We start from the raw sequence: 25715 nt of genomic DNA on the forward strand, positions 1-25715 counted from the left end.
AAAAAAAAGCAGATAGTGATACAACAAATACAACCAATGGTGACAGATTAAAAATACAGGTCCAAATAAAATAATATTACCACTATAAATAATGTTAAGATTTACTTCACATATCAATGAAATTTGTACAATATGCAATAAAATTTGAATTATATAAGTACAGGATTAATTAATGTTGTAAATAGATTAGTTGATTAACCCTTAGTCCCAAGTGGGACACTGGTTTCCCTTAAATGTATTTTTTCTGATGCTCTAAATACAAGCAAAACATAATTTGATATTTTTTAATTAAAAAAAAAACATTCTAATAACTATTAAAAAAAATCTGTTAGATTAGTAAGAAAAAAAAATTTTTTTTTTGTTCATTTTCATTCAAAAATTTATTAATAAATGATTTTGTAACTTAAAGAAAATTCAATGACGAATAACTGTTTTTCTTATATCTAAATAACTGCAAATTTGAAAAATGATTGCTTGGAAGTAATCCATTTTTGAGAGATTTTACCTTTTATGCAAAAAAGAAAAGTGTTTTATGCACTATTTTATAACCATAAATTATTAAAATGCTAATTATAATACTTTTCACTTATTCGGACCTAAATTAATACAAAATAATAAAAAGTATGTTGAATAAAATTCTGTGTCCAAAGGTTATACTATTAATTAACTGAGATATGGAGTAAGTAGTTAAGGAAGTTACTACAAATACATATTTAAAGTTTTCAGAAAAAAATGTCTAAAAATACATAAAGAATGAATAAATGCTTGTTTTTAATAAGGATAATATAAAATTCCATTCTGTTCCAGTTAATACAACAACCATTAGAAAAATAAAATTAAAACTGCCAATAAAGAATGACAGAATTAATTTAATTCATTTTTTTCACAGAAAGAAAAAGAGTATAATGCAATAAATAATATTAATGGAGATTATTTATAAACCTTGCAGTAAAACACAAAATTATACTTCTAAATTTTTTCCCTACTGAAAATTTTCCCATGCAGAAGACATAGAATTGCCACCCACGTGTTTGTTATCTTTTATAAAATTATGTTTGTTATCAGCGACCACAAACGGATTGGTTGACACTTTCGAAGCAGATTTTAAACGGATCATAGAAACTGGTTGATTAGCTACACCGGAATTTGAAGATTGCGGAGTTGAAAATGTCCGCGACACCGGAGTTTTAAACACAGATTGGGTGGAGTTATTAGTCTTAAGTCTCTCTGAGTTGGTGGAGAGATAAGAATTTCCTTCGTTTGGTGGTGTCACAGACTGAAACATACTAACCATATTTTTTACATTGGACCCAGACGCACTTTTGCTGAGTGTAGGTTGATTGCTCGGATAGCAAACATCAGGCACGTACTGGACAAAAGGATTGGTATTTACAGGACTTTTCGGTATAAACAGGGGCTGGCTAGAAGTTAGCGGGGATAGCGCTGAAAAGTTTGTGGCGTTTAAAGTGGAATCTGAATGTGAATTGCTTGAAAATATATTAATGTCGTTTGAATTGCAGATATCTGTTTCTAATTCAATAAGAAGTTCATGATTCCCTCTAGAAGGGGTATCAAAAGATTTGTTCTTATAGTTTGGGGGTCTTGGTAACAGTGGTGGGGGAGGTGGATCAGAAGAACTGGATGAATCTGATTTTCTTAAAGGGGATGCTACACAATCAGGTCCACACGGTGAATTGTCTTCAAGCTAAAAAAAGAAAAATTTATGAAATTGAGTTGCTTTTCAAGAAGAACGAAAAATTAAATTTTAGAATAGCTTGTTGGAAGATGTAAGGATGAAATTGCTTCGCTTATATTAATTTCTTGTTTCAGTCAAATTGTTATTCATTCATTGTTTTAAGGATTGCTCTAAGAGTATAAAAAAAATATCGTAGATTAGTTACGAACAACGAAATTCATTTATTGCCTTAAGAATTGCTCAAGGAGTAAAAAAAGATTATTGTATATTAGTTGCAAACAATGAAATTTCACAACTATTGTTAGTTAAGGGGAAAAACTTATTTTTAGGAGATAATTATAGAAATTTTAAAAAATCCGAAATTTTTATTACTTAACCATAAGACACTAATTTTGACCATGAAATCAAAATAACAGATAAATTGTGATTGTTTGCACCTCTGAAAACACCTTTCATTTCATCTTCCAAACTGTGGTTCGAAAACTCCAAGGAGTTTCCAAGTAATATGAATGGGGTTTGTGAAAATATTATTTTAATGACAGAACTTTAAGTGGCTCTCGTAATTAAATAAAACATTTACTGCACTTTACTTATTCGAAAAAGTTTATTTACATCTATTTGATCAAATATTTCATTTGTTATTATATTTAAATTTTTTTCTAAGTGAATATATTAGATCATTGATCACGATCTTGATACATTCATTTAAATATTTGCAATAGGATGTTTTACACTGTTTACATTTCTGGTTATAAACCAATTTTGAAGTATGGAAAATGGTGCCTATAAAACCAATCATAAAAACAGAAATATAGCAAGCAAGGCATTTTATTAGAGAAAATTCATAAGTTCATAGGTATTTAGTATTCTTTAGTATTCACAATCAATCAGTATATGAATTAGGAATTGAAATATTACCGATAGATCAATAAGCTGTGGGTCAGATATGCTAGTTCTATGATTGCTACATAAAGTGCAACTTCGGAATATAACTTCATGTAAATCACCCATTAGATCTACATCTATTGGCTGGAATGTTAGCTGCGGACTATCGAGAACGCTTCGCCGTAGTGGTGACATAGGAGTTAATGTATCATTAGTGGACACAGAATTTCTGAAATTGTAAAAAAAATAATAAATAGACAAAAAATATCCGCAACGCATATATGTGTATATATATATATATACAGTGAAACCTCCGTTAAGCGGACATTCATGGGACCAAAAAATTTGTCCGTTTATGAGAGTTGTCCGTTTACGGGAAGGGTACCCTAATAACGAAATTTAACACCGTAAATTGTTTTTAGAATATTNAAAAATAATAATAAATAGACAAAAATATCCGCAATGCATATATGTGTATATATATATATATATATATATATGTATGTATATATATATGTATGTATGTATGTATGTATATATATATATATACATACAGAGAGAGAGAAATCTTAGTTTTTGTCAAATTATAATAGTACTTTTTTTCTCAAATCATCAGATATAGTTTTCATTATCTTGTTTTTAAAGAAATTTTAATGTGGAACATTCAATTATAATTCAAATAGTTCAATTATAATTCAAATAATAATGATCAGAATTCTCATCATTAAATAAGCAACTTTCAAAGAAACTGTAAAATCTTTGTAAAAATAAAAACTGTACAAAAACCTTTTTTTTTTCTTTGGAGGAGGGGCTTGCAGATTATTGAAGGAATTTTGTCCATCTGCAGTAATAACAACATTTGCATGCTATAACATGTCAAATACAGAAAAAAAATCAAAGAGAGGAGGAGACCAAACAAATGAATTATTAAGGATCACAAGAACATGTAAAAAAACAACAAAAAGAAAATTCATATTGGCAAACTTATAATTAAACTTGAAATATATATATAATTTTCTTCATTAGTAGCTATACAAAAAAATTAAGACCTCTGATTACGTTACAAAACGCAGGAACTAACAAGACTTAAAACACGATGTGAGATAAATCACTTTATTGTGAATTCTGTTGCGTGATTAGCTGATATTTTCATGTGAATTGTGATCATTATGAGGGAAATTGCAATTTGTGATTTGAAAGTTGCTTATTATAGAACAACTCCGTGTGATTCATAAATCTTTTATATTAGAATTTCAAGCGTTAATTCTTAAATCTCTTTTATATGATTCTTAAATCCTTCTAATACCATGTAATTTACTTGAATGAAAATTGCGATGCACGATTCTGAAATTAAATACCCATCACATTACATGATTCAGAAATAACTTTAATTGAAATCATGATGTGTGTTTGATAAATCATTTTTTAATGAGAATCAGATTTATAAAATACCTTAATACGAATCCTGATGAGAATTTTGCAAATCACTTTAAAGCAGCATTCGATATAATATTCATTAATCACTTTCATTTGAATCCTAAGTCATATAACATTTCATATGAATTTCGATCCATAAATCAAGAATCAGTTTAATGTGAATCACGAGGTTTATTTATAATTCATGAAATATAGAACTAAATTTTATGTATTAGCAGTAAAAACTAAATGTAAAAATCTGATTTTATATGACAACAAATTAATGATCCTTCTTATAAAAATTAAAAAAATAAATAGGATAACAATATTAACCTGTCATAATAATGAAATTAACACATTGAACATATTTATAAATCGATGAAACACTAGTTATCATTTAGAAACTATGACTATAAAAACTAAAATTTGCTAGAAATTTCAGCTTTCTAAACATCAGAGATGAACAATAATCAAAAGTGAAAAATTTTGTATCTTCTTTAACCCTTTTTCACTTCAAGCAATTAAAAATTGCATCTACCAGAATTTCTATAATTTTCGTTTGAATTTATTTATTATTTTTTTACTGTTGTTTTGTAAGAAAGATTAGTATTATTTCAATTCCAAAAAATCAAGTACTTTTCAAGTACCCTATGGCAGAATTCAAGGACTTTTCAGGGCCCTGACTTTTTTCAACAAAATTCAAGGACTTTCAAGGTTTTTCAAGTACCGTTGGAACCCTGTTATGATTTACAAATTTATATTAGTNAAGGGACCGTAACATGTACTCGTTAAATCCGAGTGCTCGTAATAAACGGGTACTTAAGACAGGCGTGCAACCAGAAGAGGGGAGGGGGCTTGGGAGGTCAAATGATTGAATTTACTTAAAATTTAATTAATACTTACTTACTTTAATTACATTAATTAATTTAATCGCGTTTCCTTTTTATTTCGCGCACATTTCTTATCATTTTGAAAAAAAGATGAGACAGAAAGACTAGAAAGATGAGAAAAAAGATTGCAAGACTGAAAAATATTGCTTGCTAAAACCGGGTCTTGCTCGTTAAAAGCGACTTCTGTTCCATAGACTTAACATTGATCCAACCAAATATTCTCGTTTCCCTCGGTAAATCCGAGTTCGTTATAAACGAGTTCGACTGTAGTAATAAAAATATATCACTAGCCAAAAAAACATTATTTCATATGACAAAAGATCTATTGAAGGTCACCTTTAAAATTTATTAATAAAAAATGTGATTAAACACCATAAATAATAATTTAAATACAAAAAATTGTAAAAAAAAAATTAATAGAAAATAAATACTTACAGATTGCTTTGTTTATCTGATGAATTTGTGTGGGTCAGAGATTCTTTCCGGTAAGTATTCTAGGAAAGATTACAGAATTTTAAGGAAGCAAATAACAGAACATTAAAAATTTTCTTTACCTGGCTCAAATTGGATGTAAGTAAATTTTAATAGTTAATAATTTCTATTTACATTATGTAATAATTTAATTCATCTTTCATAAGCTATCAAATTAAAAATGTCCAGAAATCAATGCTTTTTAAGATATTAAGTGACTTAAAATTAATGATAAGGTAATCTAATACAATATATTCCAAATTTACAGATTTTATAAAAAACTATGCATTTAAATGTACAAGTATAGATTTTTAGACAATTGGTAATGACATTTGCACGTATAGTTTTAATAAAACCTACAAATTGAGTTTTAATCACAGACATTGTAGGGTCTTAGCATATAAACTAATTCATTATATCTTAAAGCATTGATTTCTAGCCAATTAGCACATTGAGGTTTTTAATTGAACTGATATGCATTAAATTAATCTAAATTAATAGTTTTTCTAAAGATATCTGTGAGCCCATAAACATAAAACTTCTACATAACTACTAATAGTATGCTTTGAGATAACTATTAATACTTTGAATAATAGTTTTTATACTTTGAATAACTATGACTTAACATAATTCAACATAAACTACTTAATCTTCTTTCTTATTTGAAATTTTTAAGTTGGATAAAAGATAGTTTGGAAGCACACATCCACCTACTGTCTTTAAACCTAATGATGCTCAGTTCAAATTGAAAAACGCACATTTTCTTGATTTTATATTTCGACCTCAATTTATTTCTGAATACATTTCACGGTTTCTGAATACAGATACCAGCGGTACATAAACACAACTGTGAGCATATTAATCGATAAAAGACTGATTTATTAAAAAAATATTTAAAAAGAACAGCATTTTTTCATTGTTTTATCATTAAAAATCTTAAATTTGGTTTTATATCTGACAGTTGAATCCTGGAGATCAATCTAGTCTTGTTATGAATTTGCTTTTGGTGCATGAACACAAGTTTATGATGAATGAAATAGGCAGAATTATGGTTTTCATTGAAATTAAAACGAAAGAGAACTGCTATAAACAATGAAAATTGCTAATAGGGAAACATATTTCTCTATTAACAATTCAGGTTTTGAAAAGTACAATGAGAAGTACAAATGCAATATTTATAAATTCACGTCCTTTTTGTAGTTCATTCAATACATTGTTTTATGAAAATTTATGTTGTTTTTTTCACCCGAAATAATACGCAAATATTAATGAAAAATTAAATGCTAATAGAAAAGAATAAACTATTTCTTTTCTTATTGGCATTTTACTTTAATATTGTAAAGGCAACCAGAATTTAAAGTAAATAATGGATTTTTAATATTTAAACATAATTACAGGCTTCAAAAAAGTTTAAAAAAATCTTAACTTCTGGAACCCTAGGGTTCCGGGAAACAGAATTTGGGAACCGCTGTTCTTTACTATTCCTTCACAATGTGTAAAAAAAAAAAAATAACATATCCATTATTAAATACTAAGTTATTAAAATCAAAATATTATTCAATAATGCTTTAAATTTTGAATAATTAAAATCATTTGTTTATTTAAACTGTACTTTTAGAGTTATAATTTCACTTTGTTACTATGAGAATAATAGTTATTTAAAAATTATAAAATCTCGCTTACTTTCACTGAATGCTTTTTGTGATGTGAATGAACACCATTAAAAGATGTTGGAACACTGCCCCGGCGTTGAGGAACTTCTGGAGCTTCATCAGGTATCATCTGGAAAAGGGAACAAAATTTAACAAACTGTTGCATCTCTTTATTATTTAAAAAGACGCATGAAATACTAAAATTATACTTACAGTATGATTATGAATATCATGAATTCGAGATCTAATATCCTTATAAGCTTTTTTCGATGTATCTTTTACCTAAAATTTAAAGATATTTATTTAATTTTAAATTAACAATTTTGTTAATAAACACCAACAGATAGATACCATATCAATAAACTATGTTTAAAAAATTTAAACAATAAATAACTTAAATTAAGCAATATTCTAACTTTAAACACTTTCAAATGTAATTTATTGCTTTTTCAAATAATTTTAAACAAAAAAAAAACTTCTTTTTAAAATTTTTATCTTTATAATAACTTTTTTTTAATATTTTGATTTGTAAATACACTTAACTTCTAACACTTACATACACTTTGTTCTTAATAACTTGCTCAAGATCATTGAAAATAATTACCTTAACCCTTTACAGAACCAGTTTTTTTCTAGCAATGGTATGTTAAAATACTTTTGGGATATAGGTTGATTTATAAAAAGAAATACATTTAGTTTATTACCCTAAATTAAAGAGATTTGAAGAAATTTTTTTTTTGATGATATTGGCCATAAAAATGAACTCTTGTGCTTATAAACAACTGAATTTACAAATTCGTTGTTTACTCAGTTGTCACTGAATGAGAGGCGATTAAAGATGAACGAACTCATAACACTCAAAAGAAAATTCTGGATCTCATCCTAACATTTATTGCTACCTACATTTATGAAAACAAAACACTTCCTTGGAAATTTTTTTTGTTTTTTTCCAAAATTATCAATGGATAGTCTGGTGGGAAAATAACTTCCAATTGAAATTAATTTATGCAATTGGAAAGAAGTTTACTCTTCAGGATCTTATAAAGGATAATACAGGCAACAGAAATAGAGTTAATTTATAAGAGTTAAGAAAGTTAAGAGAAATAGAGTTAATTTATAGAGTTTAAATAATGTTAATACTCAGAGCTAAATATTATTTACAATATATTTTCAATTAAATGCATAAAAATTTAACACTAAAGTATTTTAAAATTAGTTCTTCACATTTATTTATACTTGATTACCTTTGTTTTCATGATCTTGAAAAAGGCACCCCCTTCTTTCTAAAATAAAATTTAAAACACAATTTTATTTATAATTTTTTTTATAATAAACTATTATAAATTTCTACAAATCACAGTTAAGGAAACAAATTACATAGACAGTTGACTTACTTTCATAGTGGAAACCCAATCACGATATTGATTTCGTAGACGGAAGCTTGCTTTGTCTTCGTGTGCTGTCAATTCAAACTCAAATTCATCATTTACACCTTGTCCTGAGTTTAATTTCTTTAGCCTGCTATCAATAAACTGCAAAAGATCTATTTGTAAAAATTTGATAAAATGAAAGGAAATTCAATGGTACTAAATCATTTTAACTGTCAAATTACCAAAATATTTACAGCTTCTCTTTGCATATTTTACAACAAATTAAAACTCTAATGTAAGAAAACAACCAAGACTTATTCTTAATTCAGTTTAGGGCCACAAACAACAAATATAATAAAAGCGAAGGAAAAAAAAACAGTTAAATATTTGTTAAAAACAGTCATATGGTTAAACAAAATATAAAAAATAAGGGAAACAAAATTTCAAAAAAAATAAATAAATAATAATATTAAATAAATAATAATAATATTAATGAAGGTCAAAAAATTTAAGTTTAAAAATGTTTTTGAAATCATTAATTTGAAATAAAATTGCATTTAAAAAACTTTCTCCATTTGGAATCATGTATGTGCAAATCGAGTACATAAAATTGTGTAAATAAATTGCGAACATAAAATCTCAATCAATAATTTTAAGCTCGTATTTTGTTTAATAAAATGTTTTACATTTATCTGTAAAATTTATAAAAACAAAGCATTTCAAAAAAATTCTATAAAAACTTTTATGTTTTATAGTAAAATGAACTTACTTGTTGAAAGATTTGTAACTCAAGCATTTTTTGTAAGAAAGGTTGCATTGCAGATGGTCTGCTTTGAACAAACAATTCCGGACTAAAAGTGATTTTTTCAGTTGGTCTCAACTTCAAAGCATTCCAGTAACCACCAATAAGCTTCACCAGAGCTTTGAGAAAGGCTCTAGCGACAGCATCCCCCAGCATTTCGTGAGGATGCTTCAAATCATGTCGAAGAGACTGCAACTGCAACAGATATTAAGTTAAATGACAAAGAAAGACATTCAGACGTTTATGATCTTTACATAACCTGTGGGATTGAATGCAGAGTTTAATGGCACAAGAACCAAACTGCTATAAACTCTGATGATATAACACACTCAGGGTAAAAAAAAATTCTTTTTTGACATTTTCTAAGCATAAAATTAAATAATATTAAAGAATAAATAATGTTAAGAACATTAGGGTTAGTAATTTATTTTATTAAATTATAAATCAAACTTTTAAACCACATACCATAGTCTTGATAAAATTACAGAAGTAATTCTTTGTGACAAAATTAAATTTCATCAAAAGCATTTATTGATAAATTCATTTCCGCAGTTGATCTAGATTTTTGGGAGAATTACTATAATCATTAAAAACTCTATTATGAATGAGCTTACTGCTGTACCATATCAGTCTAACATTTGAAAATCATTAATTTTTAAATTAATTTTTTGGCTTTTTTAACTGTATATTTATCTCTTTTAGTATAATATAATCTCTGTTGAACTTTTATCATCCCTGTGTTTAGCATTGTTTTTTATTCTACTCATGAAGGTGTACCATTGTGATATCAAAATGCATATAGGTTTTTAATGAATTTTTACACATAGGTTTTGATGAATTTGTGTCATATAGGTGTTACATAGGTTTGCATATAGGTTTTAATGAATTTGTGATTTTAAAATGCTTTTTTTTTTAAATGAAATTTCATATTCTTAATAACTAATAAAATTTATAAACCAACCAGTTAAGGAACATTTCATATATATTGGCTAAAAATAAGAATTTGAAAGTTTTTCTTTAGATTGATTGGTAACAATAGCTTACTGCCAAACAATAGGAAGTCATCTAGCAATGTTTTGGATTACCTGGTCAAAGAGACTTCTCTGGAAAAATTTTTGAATTTGTTATTATCTCTGCAACACCTTGTTTCTTTGAAAAAATGATAAGGTGCGTGTTTGCATTTATATGTTTGAAGTGAAATTAATTGTCTGTAAAAGTTTTATTTTTCTCACTGTGAAAAGGAGAATTCAAAATATAGTTAATGAAAGTACGTTTTATTTTTTTTTTAAGCATCATGGCAAAATAAAGTACTGAGATAAGGGGGTGTTTATTCACTGGATCACCAAATGATGAAAAACCAGTGAAAGAACAAGTGTTCATTTACTAGTTTTTTTTCTAAGTTAATGAAAATACAAGATAAATTTTAATTTTCTTGTACCTTTAGTGATGTTCCGAATCAAAAGTATCTTAAAAATACGAAAAACAACTTCTAGCCAGTGAGGGAACAGGCATGTTCCTTTACTGGGCATAGATTTCCCAGTGAATGAACAGTATGTGTTAGTATGTTGACACTTTAATTTTCAATTCATGATTACAAAAAAAAGTTAACATTTTCCAAGTATTTATATGTTATAATTTCAAGAATAGGCTTGTTTTTAAATATTTGTATGGCTTATAAATTCATAAAGAGCATTAAAAAATAACCAAAATTAAGTGTTCCTTTACTGGGTGTTCATTCACTGGTAAGAGCTGTTCCTTCACTTGGTCTTCTTACTACTTGTTATTTGAACCTCCAAAACTTTAAAACAATATTATGTAAGTTCTCTACAATTTTTTTACATAATTTGCAATTAGTAACAAATATGTTGACACTGTCATTTAACTAAAATTACGAATTTTGAAATTAATAAGATTTTTTAAAAGGCAAGCGAAGCTTAAATGTTCCTTCAATGGTTAGTTTACCCTATATAATATGCTTGCACATATACCTTTACATGCACTAGTGAATTACATATACCCTAAAAGGTGTAATATGTTTTTATTACTGATATGATATGTTTGAGAATGAAGTAGCAACTCTTTATTCACAGAACCTAGTTAAGAGCAAAAATATTTCAACTTTTGCAGGTAATTTTTACTACACAGTAAAAAGTTTATGATCTAAATATTGCAGGATCCTAAAACTTAACTATGTGATTTCATTTACAGACAGGACTCAAGATTTTATGCACAGGAAGAAAAAAAAAATATTAAATAAAAAGAATCAAACCTAACAGAAAAAAAATCAAGCCAAATACTGGATAAAAATAAAAGAAATTTAAAATTATTAATAAAATATAAAACAAGAAGGTTAGAAAATTAACTTACAACTTCAGATGGTAAGGCATCAAGGTCAGCAAAAGGTGTTTCTATTTTATTTTCATCAGCATCCAGATAAACTATATCCCCCATGTCTGTCATTTTCATTCTCTAAAATGTTTACATCAATTAAAATAATATTTCATAACTTTATTGTGAAAGTATGACAATGCACAAAAATACCTAATAGCACTAATCAATTTATGAATAGGATGATTTATGGCAGTGGATAACATCTAGTTTAAAATTATCTACATAAATTAAAGTAAAGTAATGCATTGGACTGCATATCAAAATTAAAATTTAAGATATTTTAATGCTTCAGAATTATACAACAAAAAACAACTAGATAAATTTCCAAATAAAACAGACAAATAAGGAAATTACATTAAAGTATATTTTATTATTAAGTTATTTTTATATAATATGTTTTTCTCATTCAAATATTTTTTTTGAATTTTAAAATCCTGCTTTTTATTAGGCAAATTTCAATCTTTTGGAAAAAGTAGGAAAAATATGTATATTCTACAGGAGTTTGGGTAAATTCTAGAAAAACCGAGGCTACAATACTTGAAACAAATATTTGAAAGTTTTCTTGTAAAACAATGAAAAATCTGTTTTCAAATAACAAATTAATGGGGAGAAGCAAATTTGTCTTGTATGTAATCGAAGTTACATCAGGATGTAACTTCAATTTAAAAAAATTGATATATTAAAGAATTTCAAATTTAAATTACACATAATTTCAAATTAAAATGCTTCATGGTAATCAAAAACTCCATTTGCACCCCTCACCAAGTGATTAAAAATATGGAAATTCTGCCACCACTTTTTACATTTTCCAAAGCCTAAAGATTTTAAAATAATGCAACATGCCACTGTTTTTAATAAGCATTTCAGTTCAAATAAGTAAATCTATTGTCTGATATTAACACAGAAAAAAAATATAACTTACAGACAAGGTTGTAGCAGGTATCCCAATTAAAAAAGGCATCGGTGCACTGTGAGAGAAGAAAAAAAAATGAATTGAAAAATTAAGCTTAAAACAATTTCTATATTGTCAAAATAATATGCTTATATAATTTTTATTTAATGGTAAAACTAATAGGCCACCAAATTTTCTCATTACTTCACCCAGATCACAAGACAAAAACACTCCACTTTAAATTAATGTGCCTCCCCTTTTTTAAAGTGTCTAATATTATCGTTTGTATAATATATTTATAACCATGCACTTTAATTTTTTTAAATATATCATTAAACCAATGTATTCATATCATTCAATGATATTTTTGCAAATTAAGTTACATTTTATTAAATAATTTACATAAGTCTCTGATAAGATTTTGGACAAACTACATGCAATCTTTATCTTCAACTTATAGAATCTGAAAGATACGTAAAAATTGCGATACTAAACAATTAAACAACATAGTTGGAATTCTAATCATAGATTTGAGTTTTCTTGTGCTAAAATCATGCTCTTCATGTACTAAACTTGATTTCTGGAAATCACTCAATACATTGAAAAATTCTAATAATTTAGTTAATGATTCCACCCCATTCCAATATATGGAAATCTATTCCAATTTAATCTTTTTCTCTCAGCGGTTCTTGTCAAATCCCTGTCACACCTATTTCTTATTTTTAAAGAGTGCGATAAAAGATAGTATTGCTAATCTGTAAAGAACAACTCAAAATGTTTTCCGTAATTGCAGTAAAATAATTAATTCAATAAATATTGCAATGAAATATTATTTTGTAACACATCAAACTGTAAGACATATTCATAAAAAGATCACTAACCTCAAATAATCTGAAAGATGCTTTGGCAAAACAGGAATAAATATATGTTGCCTGAAAATAATATTTGAAATGCATAACTATATTAGTTCAACAAACTTACAGAAAAGTACAATTAGATATATCTAAGACATTTTTTTTAAATTCATTTAAGAATGCATAAACATTTTTTTTAAATTTATTTTCTAGGCATTGAATCATTAAATGGATGTTATTAATTTTAGCACTCATCAGATGTTTTTGCTTACAGTACTTGGCTAGCTAACAGTGAATTACTTGCTTAATGGCTACTTGCCTTCAAAATTGTATATTTTTGCTTATTACATTGTTTCCACATTATTACTTCATATTCTTGTATAGTAATAAAAAAACGTCAATGTGCAAATATTTTTTATTTGTAATTAAATCTACCAATCAAATTAAAAATCTTCAAATAAACTGTTGGGATTTTAGATCACATGCTTTAGAATCATATTCTTTAATAAAATAAATTATTAATTAAAGTTTGTTCAAAGCATATTTCTAGATTTCAATCTGTGTTATATTAGTTCAACAAACTTACAGAAAAGTACAATTAGAGCTATATAAGACATTTTTTTTTTTAATTCATTTAAGAATGCATAAACATTTTTTTAAAATTTATTTTCTAGGTATTGAATCATTAAATGGATATTATTAATTTTAGCACTCATGAGATGTTTTTGCTTACAGTACTTTGCTAGCTAACAGTGAACAGTGAATTACTTGCTTAATGGCTACTTGCCTTCAAAATTGTATATTTTTGCTTATTACATTGTTTCCACATTATTACCTCATACTCTTGTATAGTAATAAAAAAACGTCAATGTGCAAATATTTTTTATTTATAATTAAATCTACCAATCAAATTAAAAATCTTCAAATAAACTGTTAGGATTTTAGATCACATGCTTTAGAATCATATTCTTAAATAAAATAAATTATTAATTAAAGTTTGTTCAAAGCATATTTCTAGATTTCAATCTGTGTTGCGAAAATATATTCATAAATAAAACTGAATTAATACAACATTCAAATTAATGATTATATGTAACTTATGAAATTTATTATAATAATTCTGAATTTGATAGTATACTCAAACTGATTCATTTCATTTTTCATTGAAAAAATTAATGTTATTTATGATTAAAATAATTTAAATTATGTAAATAAAAATAATGAACTTTTTTTACCAGGAAAAAAAAAGCATAACTGTTTGTGTGGTGAATATTTTTAAATTTTAATCTGCTCTTATAAATATTTGGCAGTACACTTAAAGTGATACAGTGAATTCTGCATTAAAAAAAAAGTTTTTTGCTTTTTATTTAATTACTTTTTTGTAATCAATCATATTTTTTTGAACCAGGCGGTAACTAGTCAAAATGCACTAAATAAACAAAATAATAATAATAATAAAAACTAAAGCTTAGATACCATAATTTTAAAAAAAGTTGAAAATGAAAGATGTAAATAGGGTATTTTATAATCATTACAGGGTGACCACTCTCTAAACAAAACCAAATTCCATGAGATTTCCAGAGAAAATTAGCAAAGTTTTCGGATATATTAAATTAACATAAATTTTTAAGCAATTCAAATGCTTGCAGATACATTAACATGTATTAAGACTTTGTTTCTAAGTACAGAAGAAGAAAAAAATTAAATCGAAATTATTTATTTTTCGAACTAAAAATGTTCGGTGTTCTAAGCCAAAATTCTCCTGATATTTAACATTTAAGACTTTGCTTAAAATCATTTATTATAAATTTTATTACAAGTTTCAGACTGATAAGAGCTGTTTTTTTAAAACCTCACATCTTAAATAATAAAAAAAACCGAAATTATAAGGTTGAACTGTTTAAAAATGAATTATTTATTCAACTAGCATTGATGACGAAAAAAATAAATAAATAAAAGGACAACTGGATATGTCTTAAAAAATATAATTGGTTACATAAAAGCGCGCAATAATAAACTGAAAAACACTCTGTGCATAGCAATAAAATAATATTCATTGAAATGAATATGGCCAACAAAACTGTTAATTGTTGATATTCTAGAGTTGAGGGTATATTTTTCTGAGAAGTTTCTTAATAATATTTCCAAATTCCCCGATAATTCTAGCTTCTCCCTGTTTCCATAATGAGTGATCACCCTGTTATTATTATCTTTACATTAATTCCTCTGATTGGTCTAAAAAACTGCATTATCTACTTAAAAAGAAATAATGTTCATAATATGTTTAGGATAAAACAAAACAATGTTATGCTAAACTGAATAAAAACAAATTATAACTTACAATATATTCTTTACAAAATAAAGAAGGAATAAAAACTAACCAATGCATAGGATAGATGAGAGCATTTGCTGCTTGGACACAGGCACTCAATCGACTAAGTTTTTTGGATGAAATTAATATTCTCCTCTCATGTAACATGCTTAAAAGAAAATAAACTAATAAATATTTCTCAACAATTAAAACAGCAAACACATATTAATTTATCGTAATGCATAAGCAACTCAAGTCTTTCTTTCATAACATAAAATTAATATTCTTTTTTTCTTATAACGATTTAACCTTTTATTTCTTTTTAAATTTCTTAAAAAGTATGTATCTGTTTTCTCTTTATAATATGAGCCTTTTGCTTGGCAGGCATATCAGAATAGCATATATAGGTAAAAAGTGCCCTCTCCAAAAATTTAACTAACACTTAGCAGAAAATAGGAATCAAAATTAAAAACTCTCTACCCTATACAAAAAAGTGCTAGACATAAAAATACATAATTGTACAGATTTATATTAGATCCATGGAGAAATGCTTGCATAAAACCAATACAAAGTACTTTAATTTTTACTGTACTTTTTTTTAGTTCTTTAAATGCTGGGTTACTAAATTTTCATACATTAACATTGAATAATAAAAAAAGCTAATTAATGAACAAGACTTATGAATTACATATTTACCTAGCAAAGATTACCATCATATTCTGGGCATCAACTGCATTAAAATACTCTGTCATATTTCTCTAAAAAGAAAAAGAAATATAAATAATGAATCTCAAATTGTTGCTTCATATTTATGTCCCATGTTATCATTAGAGAAATGATATGATTGGGTACTGAGATATTAATATTTCAGGTTTACTTTACTTTACTTAAATAATACTTTAGAGCTATTGAAGCAATAGATTTACTAATTCAAAAGTAGGTAATCTTTCAATGCAGTGTAAACAGTTTTTAATAATATTCATTCCTAATAATGTAAACATGACATATTAGTTCATTTTAGTTATGCTTACATTAATAGGGAAAGTCTACTGCTATTTAAAGAAAGTATCTATTTTCAAAAAGGAAATCTAATTTAGCAAAATGTTCAAAGCATTTATTTTGGAACAATTGGAGCAAAACGTCATAATAAAATTTATTAATTAAGCAACTAATAAAATTTACAAACTTTCATTTCAGAAAATGGAATTAATTCATGAATATTGAAATAATTTGCTGCAATAAGTTTAAATGAATATTAGTTGTAAAACAATTTCGAAAGAAAATAAGAGCAATTCATTTAAAAAAAGATTCTAATGTATGAAAAAATAAAACAAATCTTTTCTTACGTTTTCAGGAATGCTGGGTAATTTCTCTTTATCAGGGCTGACAGTAATAAAATCCTAAAAATGAAAATCAAATATTTTATTTTACAATTTTAATAAAAAACAAACTATTATCAATACTAATAATCACTAACTTATTAACATGTACAGATTTAAATAAAAGACATTTCATTCTTTAAAATGAATTTTTGGTGATAGAAGATTCAAACAATAAGGATATGCACAAGGTCGGCTAGCTCTTTTATAACTATAAAATGTAAACTTAAAGTGCAAGTATAGTGAAACTTGATAACTCAAAACATCATCAAAAATAAAAAATACTCCAAGTTATCAACACACACATTTTCTTAACCATCGTTCCTCACTTCAGAAAACCATTCTTCCCATCTTTTTGTTTTGCAAGGCGCTGTATTCATACAAAAAATTTTTCAAGTTTATTACTTAATTTTTTATTAAGTTCAATCTTTTAAGTCATAAAAATTTAAACCCTATACTGTTTCAATAACTTATAATAACCTCTCTTAAAAAGAAAATGCGTTTTGAAAAAAAAAATCTCTTTAGAAAAATAAAAACTCAGAAAAAGTTAAGTGTGACAAGAATGAAGAAATTTATGAAAAATTCAGTTTTTAAAAAGTAGGGAGTCATAATGGATTTAGTTTCTAAAGAGTAGATGCCACCGTGGATTTAGTTTCTAAAAAGTTGTAGTCACTAAGATAGTTTGATAGTTTCTGAATAGTAGGATTCACTATGGAATCCATTTCTAAAAAGTGGTTATCACTATGGATTCAGCTTCTAAATAGTGGCAATCACTATGGAATCAGTCCTAAAAAATGTGTCACGATGTTTGAAAGTTTGCAAACTTTTGAGCTAGATAATATAAAACAGTAAAAAAAAAAATAAAATAAGAGAACAATAAAAAATATACCTCATTTTTAGCTGATATCACCCTGAGCTCTAAACCAGATTCAGGTATTTGGGAATTGTATAAGTTTTCTAAGAATAGATGCAGTTCTTTAGATTTTGATGCCTATAACAGGAAAATTATTGAAAACTTTGCTCATCAAAATGTTTTTTAAAATAATACATAACAGATAGAAATTTTCTCTAGAAGTTAAACAGTTAGAAAATGAAGATATGACATAAACTGAAAAAATAAAGAAGAAAAAATAGAAATCATAATTACAATAATGTAATTTGAAAGAGATTCTATTCAGAAAAAAGCATAAAAAAAATCATTTTAATAAACATTTAATCTGCATTCCTCAAATAATTGACAAGCACAATAAAAGTTATTAACTGCTATTTTCAAATGACATAGGAAAGAACTGTTTATAAAAATGTTAGAAATAGGTGGGGGTTTTTAAAGAAATAATTTCAAATCAGTAAAAAATTTAATTATTAAATTTTTTAAAATATTAATCAATAGAAATAATTTTGAAATGAAATTTAAAATGCAAGAGCATAACTAAAATAATACAAAGAAATTTATAAATTTTCAAATGGCTAGTCAAATTTAGCACTACAAGAATAGCTTTAATTCGATTAAATTTAAACTAAAAACTTTTTACTTTAGGAAACAGAACATTTGCTTTTTTACTTAAAAGAAATGCACAAAAAATAAGTATAGGAGAGTAAAGAAAACAGAAAGTTAAGGGAAGCAGTAAATAAAAAAATCATAAAAGTATAAGTTAAAATAGGTAAATAAATTTCAAACCTCTTGTTTATTTGTTAATTCAGCTACATGATTTAAAATTTTATAAAAAACTTCATGCCAAGGTAAATAACTGAAAAAAAGAAAACAAAATCTTCAGGAGGGGGGAAAAAACAGAATAAGTAAGCAACATATTACGATTACATTTAAAAATTTATTTACCTGAGCATGACATAGCAAGTGGAAGAATTAGAAGCATGTCGACAAAACCCAAATGTCCACTGGCTGTCAATGTTGGTTAGAACAAAGGAAAAATGTTGCACAGCAATACTAAAAGAAGCATTACGAAACTAATAAAAAAATTTATTCTACATTTCTTGCTGCATTTATTGAAATAAAAAAAGAGAAACTATATAAAGATTTATTTGATTTTGACAATAAAATTTAACAATAAAATGAATTTAATAGACAAGAGAGTTCAAAAAGCATAAATATTTATTTTTACTTGTTGAATTCACAAGGATAAGCAAAACCAGGAAGAGACTTCAGAATTTCCTAGAAAGGAAAAATTCTCGATTAGAATAATTACAACTAATTAAGGATACTTTTCCTTTAGGAGAAAATGAAGAGTGAAACATTAATATAGCTTTTCAATGACATAGTAGAACCAAGGCCTTCATATTTCTAAAAATAACTATGGATTACAATAAATGTTTCTTTTGGTGTGAAACAGTAAATCAAATTATATTAATTTGAAAATTTTGTTTGTTAATTAAGTTGCAATAAAACTATATTAGATATTAAACATAAAAAAAAAGTGATAAGAGATAACCAGTTAACTGAACAATAAAATTCATTAAAAAGTTTGATATTAACTCTTTGTGGGCGTGTTTTGTTTATACTCAATAGAATTTAAGTTGCCATATGACAACAAAAGATTAATAACACTAACATTGTTTTGTTGAAGACATAAAAACAATTTTTATTGTTTTAATTTATCTGACACATTATAAATTTTTTTAAATATATCAGTAATATCTTTCAATGTTATTTAATTCAATTTCACACTATTTATGTCGTAATAGAAAATATTTGTATTTGTAAATGAGATTTTTTTTTTATGCATAAATTTTATTAAAGAAGATTTCGACAAATGCTTAGCCAAAGTAAAAAGACAAAAGCAGACGTATAAAAAGAATAAAAATTCCTAAAGGAACATAGGGTTGCAAACAGGGTTGGGGTTTTGGACGTCCTAAACTGGTTTTGGACAGGACACGTGGATTTTACTGTCTTAAACTGGCTAAAACTGTCCTAAACTGGGTAAAACTGTCCTAAACTGGGTAAAACTGTCCTAAACTGTCTTAAAGTGTCCAAAACCTTGAACTTTGGTAAAAGGTAAAAATTCTATAGGTGTAACCATTGTACACATAATAATTACATGTATCAATAAATATTTGATATTTTTTATACAATTTACTATAACTTATTAAAAGAAAATAATATAATATAATAGGAAAAGGTTTATAATTTTTGAAGCTCCACAATTCATTGAACAACAAAAGTGAATACCTAATCCTTTAAATATAAATATGCTTTTAATACTGATAAATAATATTTTTGCATAAGGATAAATATGGCAATATTAAAAAATAATAATTTTTCTTAAAAAAAAAACTAAATTTGTTCAAAAATTAACCTTTTATTTTTCACAATATTTTTTTAAAAAAATGTTATAATTTCTGCATCACAGGATGATAAAAAAGACATCTATTTTTAAAAAAAATGTTTTTAAATATAAATATATTAATTTAAATTGAAAATACAAAATAACTGAAAAATGTATTAACAGTTTTGAAGGGCATAACATCAGTTTCAGTTACTGACACTGGTGATGTATCACCACTATGCTAAAAGAATTGAACATGAATGAAATAAAAGTATTCTTGAATAGTACTATAGATAAATAAACCTGTTTATGACGAACCAAGCACTTAGTCCCTAATATTTTAACCTGTATGGCAAGGCCAAACTTCAGTTATGTACTATTGAATGAGAGGACCAATTGAACTTGATTACTGATTAATCTTCCTTTGTTTAAATTGAAGAGTCAAACAATATTAATAAAACATTATACTTTTAAAAACAAATATTCTCTAGTATATTTAATTATCAATATGTTATTAGTTCTATGTTTATTTTACCTCTTAAATATTGTTCAGATAAAATTGTGACATAATTTGAGTAAAAGGGTTTTGGACAGTTTAAGACAGTTTTGGACAAAGGGGTTTTGGACAGCACGGTTTAAACCGTGGATTAATCCATTCTGTCCTAAACCTTGCCAACCCTGGTTGCAAAGCTGAAGATAGTGAGTTTATCTTGTTAACTAAATAACTGGCATGTATATGAAGCAAAGTGTATGCTAAATATCTCATGAATATAAGTTCACTCATTGATTGTGAAATGAATGTTTGGAGGTAGAGGTGCCAGCTCAGGTCCTGTCCATGTCATCTGACTGGGGTCAAACTTACACGATAGTACTACTATGGCTACTAAAAGATAGAGAAACAAGATAGATGCGTGGCAGATGTGGTATGAAGAGAAACTAGAAAGGGTGCATAATACTTAAAAACACTAAACAAAAATCTTTCTTCATTTTATTTAGACCATATTCCCTTACATGGCACTCCTCAAACTTACCATTTACCAGATGTTTCTCAAATGGGTCCTACTGCCCCCACAGTTTGGAAAATCTTTGAGCATCCCTTGTATCTATATAGGTCATAAATTATATAGCATGCGTGGAAATATAGAAGAAATAAAATGATACAGTAAAATTTTGTTTATCACATACAATTTGCAACTCCTTCTAACATCTCTGAATAGTGCTTGCAACCCTATATTTTTATGTGAATTTTTAATTCTTTTTGTACTCCTTGCTTTTTAATTTTGGCAGCAATTTTTTTAAATGTTTTGCACGCTTTTATAATAACAGTGATTATTCATGTTTGCAAAAATGGACACATGAATTTTGGAATACTGAGAACACTAACATACAATCAAGAGTTTCTGTTAAACAATATTAAGAGGAAGAAAACTTACATTGTGCTTATAGTTGTAAGGATACTTCCATGTTATCCATGGTTCTAAAGAAGAGAGAAAAAAATCACCGAATTACATTTACAAAATTGTTACTGCTACAACTAATGCATACTTTAATAAATTTACAACAACATTTAAATTCTTCATTTAACAGTACCATAAATGAAAAATACCTCTATTCGATTCAGGAGGAATTCCGATTTCACAGAAAACTTCAAAAATAAGATGAGGGTTTTTCCTATAATGAAAAAAAAATCAAATAAATAAAATTCATTTACTCCTAAAATATTCCAGATTTTATTCAACCATTAAGCAAATAAATAAGGTACATTCTACAAAAAAAGCTAATATTTCCAGGCACGAGAAGTTATATTTATGATTAAAACATAACTTAAAATTTGACTGAGCGATGATTTTAAGAATATAAAAAATAAGTTTAAAATTAAGATAATCTGCAAGAAAGAATCAACACTCTTCCATTACTGGTAAAGGTATTATGTTTTCCTTTGATAATATCATTAAATATTTTACCTCATCAATTGACCAGGATTTCTGGAAATCATTCCATATTTTGAAAAATTCCAATCATAATAACTATTCTATTTTGCCAGTTTTCCTCAAATATTTAAAAATTAATTTTATTTTTAAAAATTTCGACATCCTACAATATCTTGGGTTCTTACATTATTCCCCCAACACACCTTTTTTCTTTTATTTCAATCGTTATTGACTATCTCATTTCCTTTTTTAAAAAAAACAATAAATTTTTAGTTGAAACTTAATAAAAATAAATTAACAAAATATAACAAATTATAATAAGAGAAGACTTTTACTAGTAACTGAATTTAATTGGTTTCAAAGTGGGCACCTTTTGTGGAGATGCAGAGGCACAAAGACATATTGATATTTTTAGCAATACTCGGAAATGTTCTACTTTTAATCTATCTCATTTTATGCCTAAGCAATTGCTTGAGGGAGTCCAAATTTTTGTACAACCATAATGAACAGAGCAAACGAATGATTTCACACTCTCGTTTTCTTGCTTAAATCTAAAATGGCAGATCTTTTGCTTAACATTGCAAAAATATTCTTTGCTTGATATTATAAATTGACATCTTTTTTGTCATTGGGGAAATTTTTTTAGATATTAAATCATGCACAGTACTTGCATTATATACTACTATAATTATGATTGATTCATATTATATATGATGTATAGAAAATATAACCAAAATTATTGAAACTATTAATTGGTTTTTCTAAGAACATGGTACTCTTAATACTTTAACTTTAAGATCCATATTATTTGCTATATAATAACTAAGGCCTGGATTTTGATGACATTTGCATTTTTGGTCCTTTAGAGCATTTTTTTAGATTCATAGGGCATTTTTTAAAAAATTTTTGGGGCGTATTTTGCATTTTAAAACATTTTTTAAGGTTTTTGTTAATTTTTTCCAATTTCTATTATTTTTTGGAGTATTTTTATTACATGAAATGCAAGATTTGTCTCATAATTTTACATTTCATATTGTAACTCTCAAAGAATGTTTCAAAACATTTGCTCCTAGTCAGCTTTGCTCCCTAAACCAGTAATCACACGATGGGGTATCTGGTTGGATGCATGCGTATACTACAGTGAAAATTTTAAGATAGTGAAGTCTATCGTCAGTAGTTTTGATTCAGAAGATGCTGCATCAATTAAGATAGCGCTAAACGTGTTCGCTTCTGATAAAATCAAAGGAAATTTAGCATTTATCAAGTCTAACTTTGCTATTGTGTCCTCGACAATTACAAGCTTGGAGAAACAAGAACTCGAACTTAGCAATGCAATAAATTATATTGATGTACTGAGTCGAGTGTTGCAAAAAGCAAGGGGAAAAATAGGACAAAGTATAGCAGCTAAATTGAACAAAGTTTTGGAGAAGAACACTGGAACACAACAACTTTTCTAATTGAAGAAGAATTGTCAGTAACTGAGACCGTCTTTTTCAAATACGCACTATTAACATCAGTAGACATTGAAAGAAGCTTCTCCAGTTATAAAAATTTACTTTCAGACAAGAGATGCTTGTTTACATTTCAAATTATCGAAAAACATTTAATAATCCAATGTAATTCTGATACACGGTTTAAGCTGAGTCTAAAAATTCATTAGCAAAAAAGCTAAAATCTGAAAAAAAGTTTTAGCAAAATGCTAAAATGCCATTAGGCTTATAAAATTACTTTATATCAAACAAGTACTGTAAGTTATCTGACAAAGAATAGCTTAATGTACAAGAATATCAAAAAGAATACCTATAACAAANGAAAATGTTTTGATATCAATATATTTTTCTTTTTTTTGTTATTTTAGGATATAAAACATATTTTTCAAACTTTAATGAACGTAGAACAAGTATTGCATTGCTTTATAGTTTTTGAAATGACTCATAATTTTAAAGAGTAAAACATTGTTTTAGATCGATATTTTTACTTTATTTAAGTCATGTCATAAGGCATTTTTAGCGCAATTTTCGCATTATTAAGGGCATTTTTTGCACTTAAGGGCATTTTTCTCATTTTTTAAGGGCATTAGTTGAGATTTTTTAGGTCATCAAAATCTGGGCTCTAATAATAACTATTCAGTTTATATTAGAGGTAGTAACTAGGAGTTGTAAATTGTTATCAATCTAAATATTAATTTCAATTCTTCTACATCACAATTTAGGGAGATTTTTTTAAATAAAATTAAAGTGGTTGCCATTAATTATTTGATCCAATAATTATATAATCCAACTGTCTAAGATTATATCGTTGGGGCTAGATAAAGAGTGTAAAAGAGCATAAGAAATGGAAGTGGTTACACTGTGCCAAACACAAATGGTTTCAATAAATTAAAAGAAACAAAAAATGTAAAACGATTAAAATTTAGTATGTCTAGAGGTCATGCAATCCTTTTAACAGAATGGAGACAGGGCCTATAATAAGTACTGACACACAAAAAAATTATAAACAAATAAAAAAAATCACAAAAACATTTTGCAACATAGTCTCAAACTGTTCAGACAAGTTCTATAGTAAAATTAAACTTCGTCATGTTTACTGCTTCCTAAAAATTATAAGTCTTTATATTCTACTAGAATTGTAAGTTTATAACATGTTATGTACTTAATATATAATAAAATATAACTAAAAAAGTCCCAAGTTGTACAGGTTCCAAAGTGTACCCAGTTCCACATTGTACAGACGAGTTCATTACAGCGAAACTAAATCTTGTCATGTTTATTGCTTCATAAAAATTACAAGCTTTCATCCTGTATGATAATTTTTTTCTGTAATCATTCATTATAATACTTGGTCAATAATAATGCAAATGAGGAATTAATAATTGTAAGCAACTGTTTTTCAGAATGTAAGTGCTTTAACGTGCAATGTACTTTAAATACAATAAAATATAACTAAAATAATAATATAATTAAAAATGTAGTTTCTTTCTCACTTGATTCTTGTTCCCATGACTTCGTTTTTCATGTCAAAAAACAAAGAAAAATTATACTTATTAGGAATTCCCCATATCCAGTTGAAAATTAGATTTATTAATCCTAAATTTAATTTGGAAGACTGATCAACTAACTACGAGCCACCTCATGCGTGAAAAATTCAACCATGTTTTTTTTTTATGATAGATGTGATTAATATTTTGATAAATTAGGATTATAAACAATAAATTATTAGTCATTCATCACAAATAAAATAAATAAAAGTCAAAACATGATTGCCAACTTTAAAATTTCTAATTCTGCAATATTAATTTAATAAACCTGAGTTAGTGCGACGAGTCTTAAATTTCAAAATATTTTTTCAAATTATCGTTTGTATTTTTGATAGAAATTAAAATTTCTTTCATAAATAAAGAAAGAAAGTAAATTTTTGCTCTTCACACATTTTAGATTACTATTCTGACTCATTTTCAGATTATTTTCCTTTTTTAAACTTAATTTTCATAACAT

The 25715-nt window shown here is 26.3% G+C and overlaps 1 protein-coding gene across 1 annotated transcript; it reads right to left on the reverse strand.

The window, feature by feature from the left end:
* Positions 1 to 350: 350 nt before the first annotated feature.
* Positions 351 to 25514, reverse strand: LOC107453937 (DENN domain-containing protein 1B). Its single transcript, XM_043051074.2, has 21 exons — positions 25205 to 25514; positions 21897 to 21961; positions 21724 to 21767; positions 19130 to 19179; positions 18847 to 18954; positions 18688 to 18757; positions 17899 to 18000; positions 16977 to 17030; positions 16327 to 16388; positions 15701 to 15799; positions 13347 to 13397; positions 12496 to 12541; positions 11550 to 11651; positions 9150 to 9377; positions 8405 to 8542; positions 8255 to 8293; positions 7224 to 7292; positions 7042 to 7140; positions 5323 to 5381; positions 2615 to 2810; positions 351 to 1705 (listed from the first exon to the last, which is right to left on the reverse strand). The coding sequence occupies exons 1-21, from the start codon at positions 25234 to 25236 to the stop codon at positions 983 to 985; spliced, it is 2436 nt and encodes an 811-aa protein (XP_042907008.1). The 5' UTR covers positions 25237 to 25514; the 3' UTR covers positions 351 to 982.
* Positions 25515 to 25715: the final 201 nt, after the last annotated feature.

The sequence above is a fragment of the Parasteatoda tepidariorum genome, chromosome 6, assembly GCF_043381705.1.
Source record: "Parasteatoda tepidariorum isolate YZ-2023 chromosome 6, CAS_Ptep_4.0, whole genome shotgun sequence".
NCBI classification, from domain to species: Eukaryota; Metazoa; Arthropoda; class Arachnida; order Araneae; family Theridiidae; genus Parasteatoda; species Parasteatoda tepidariorum.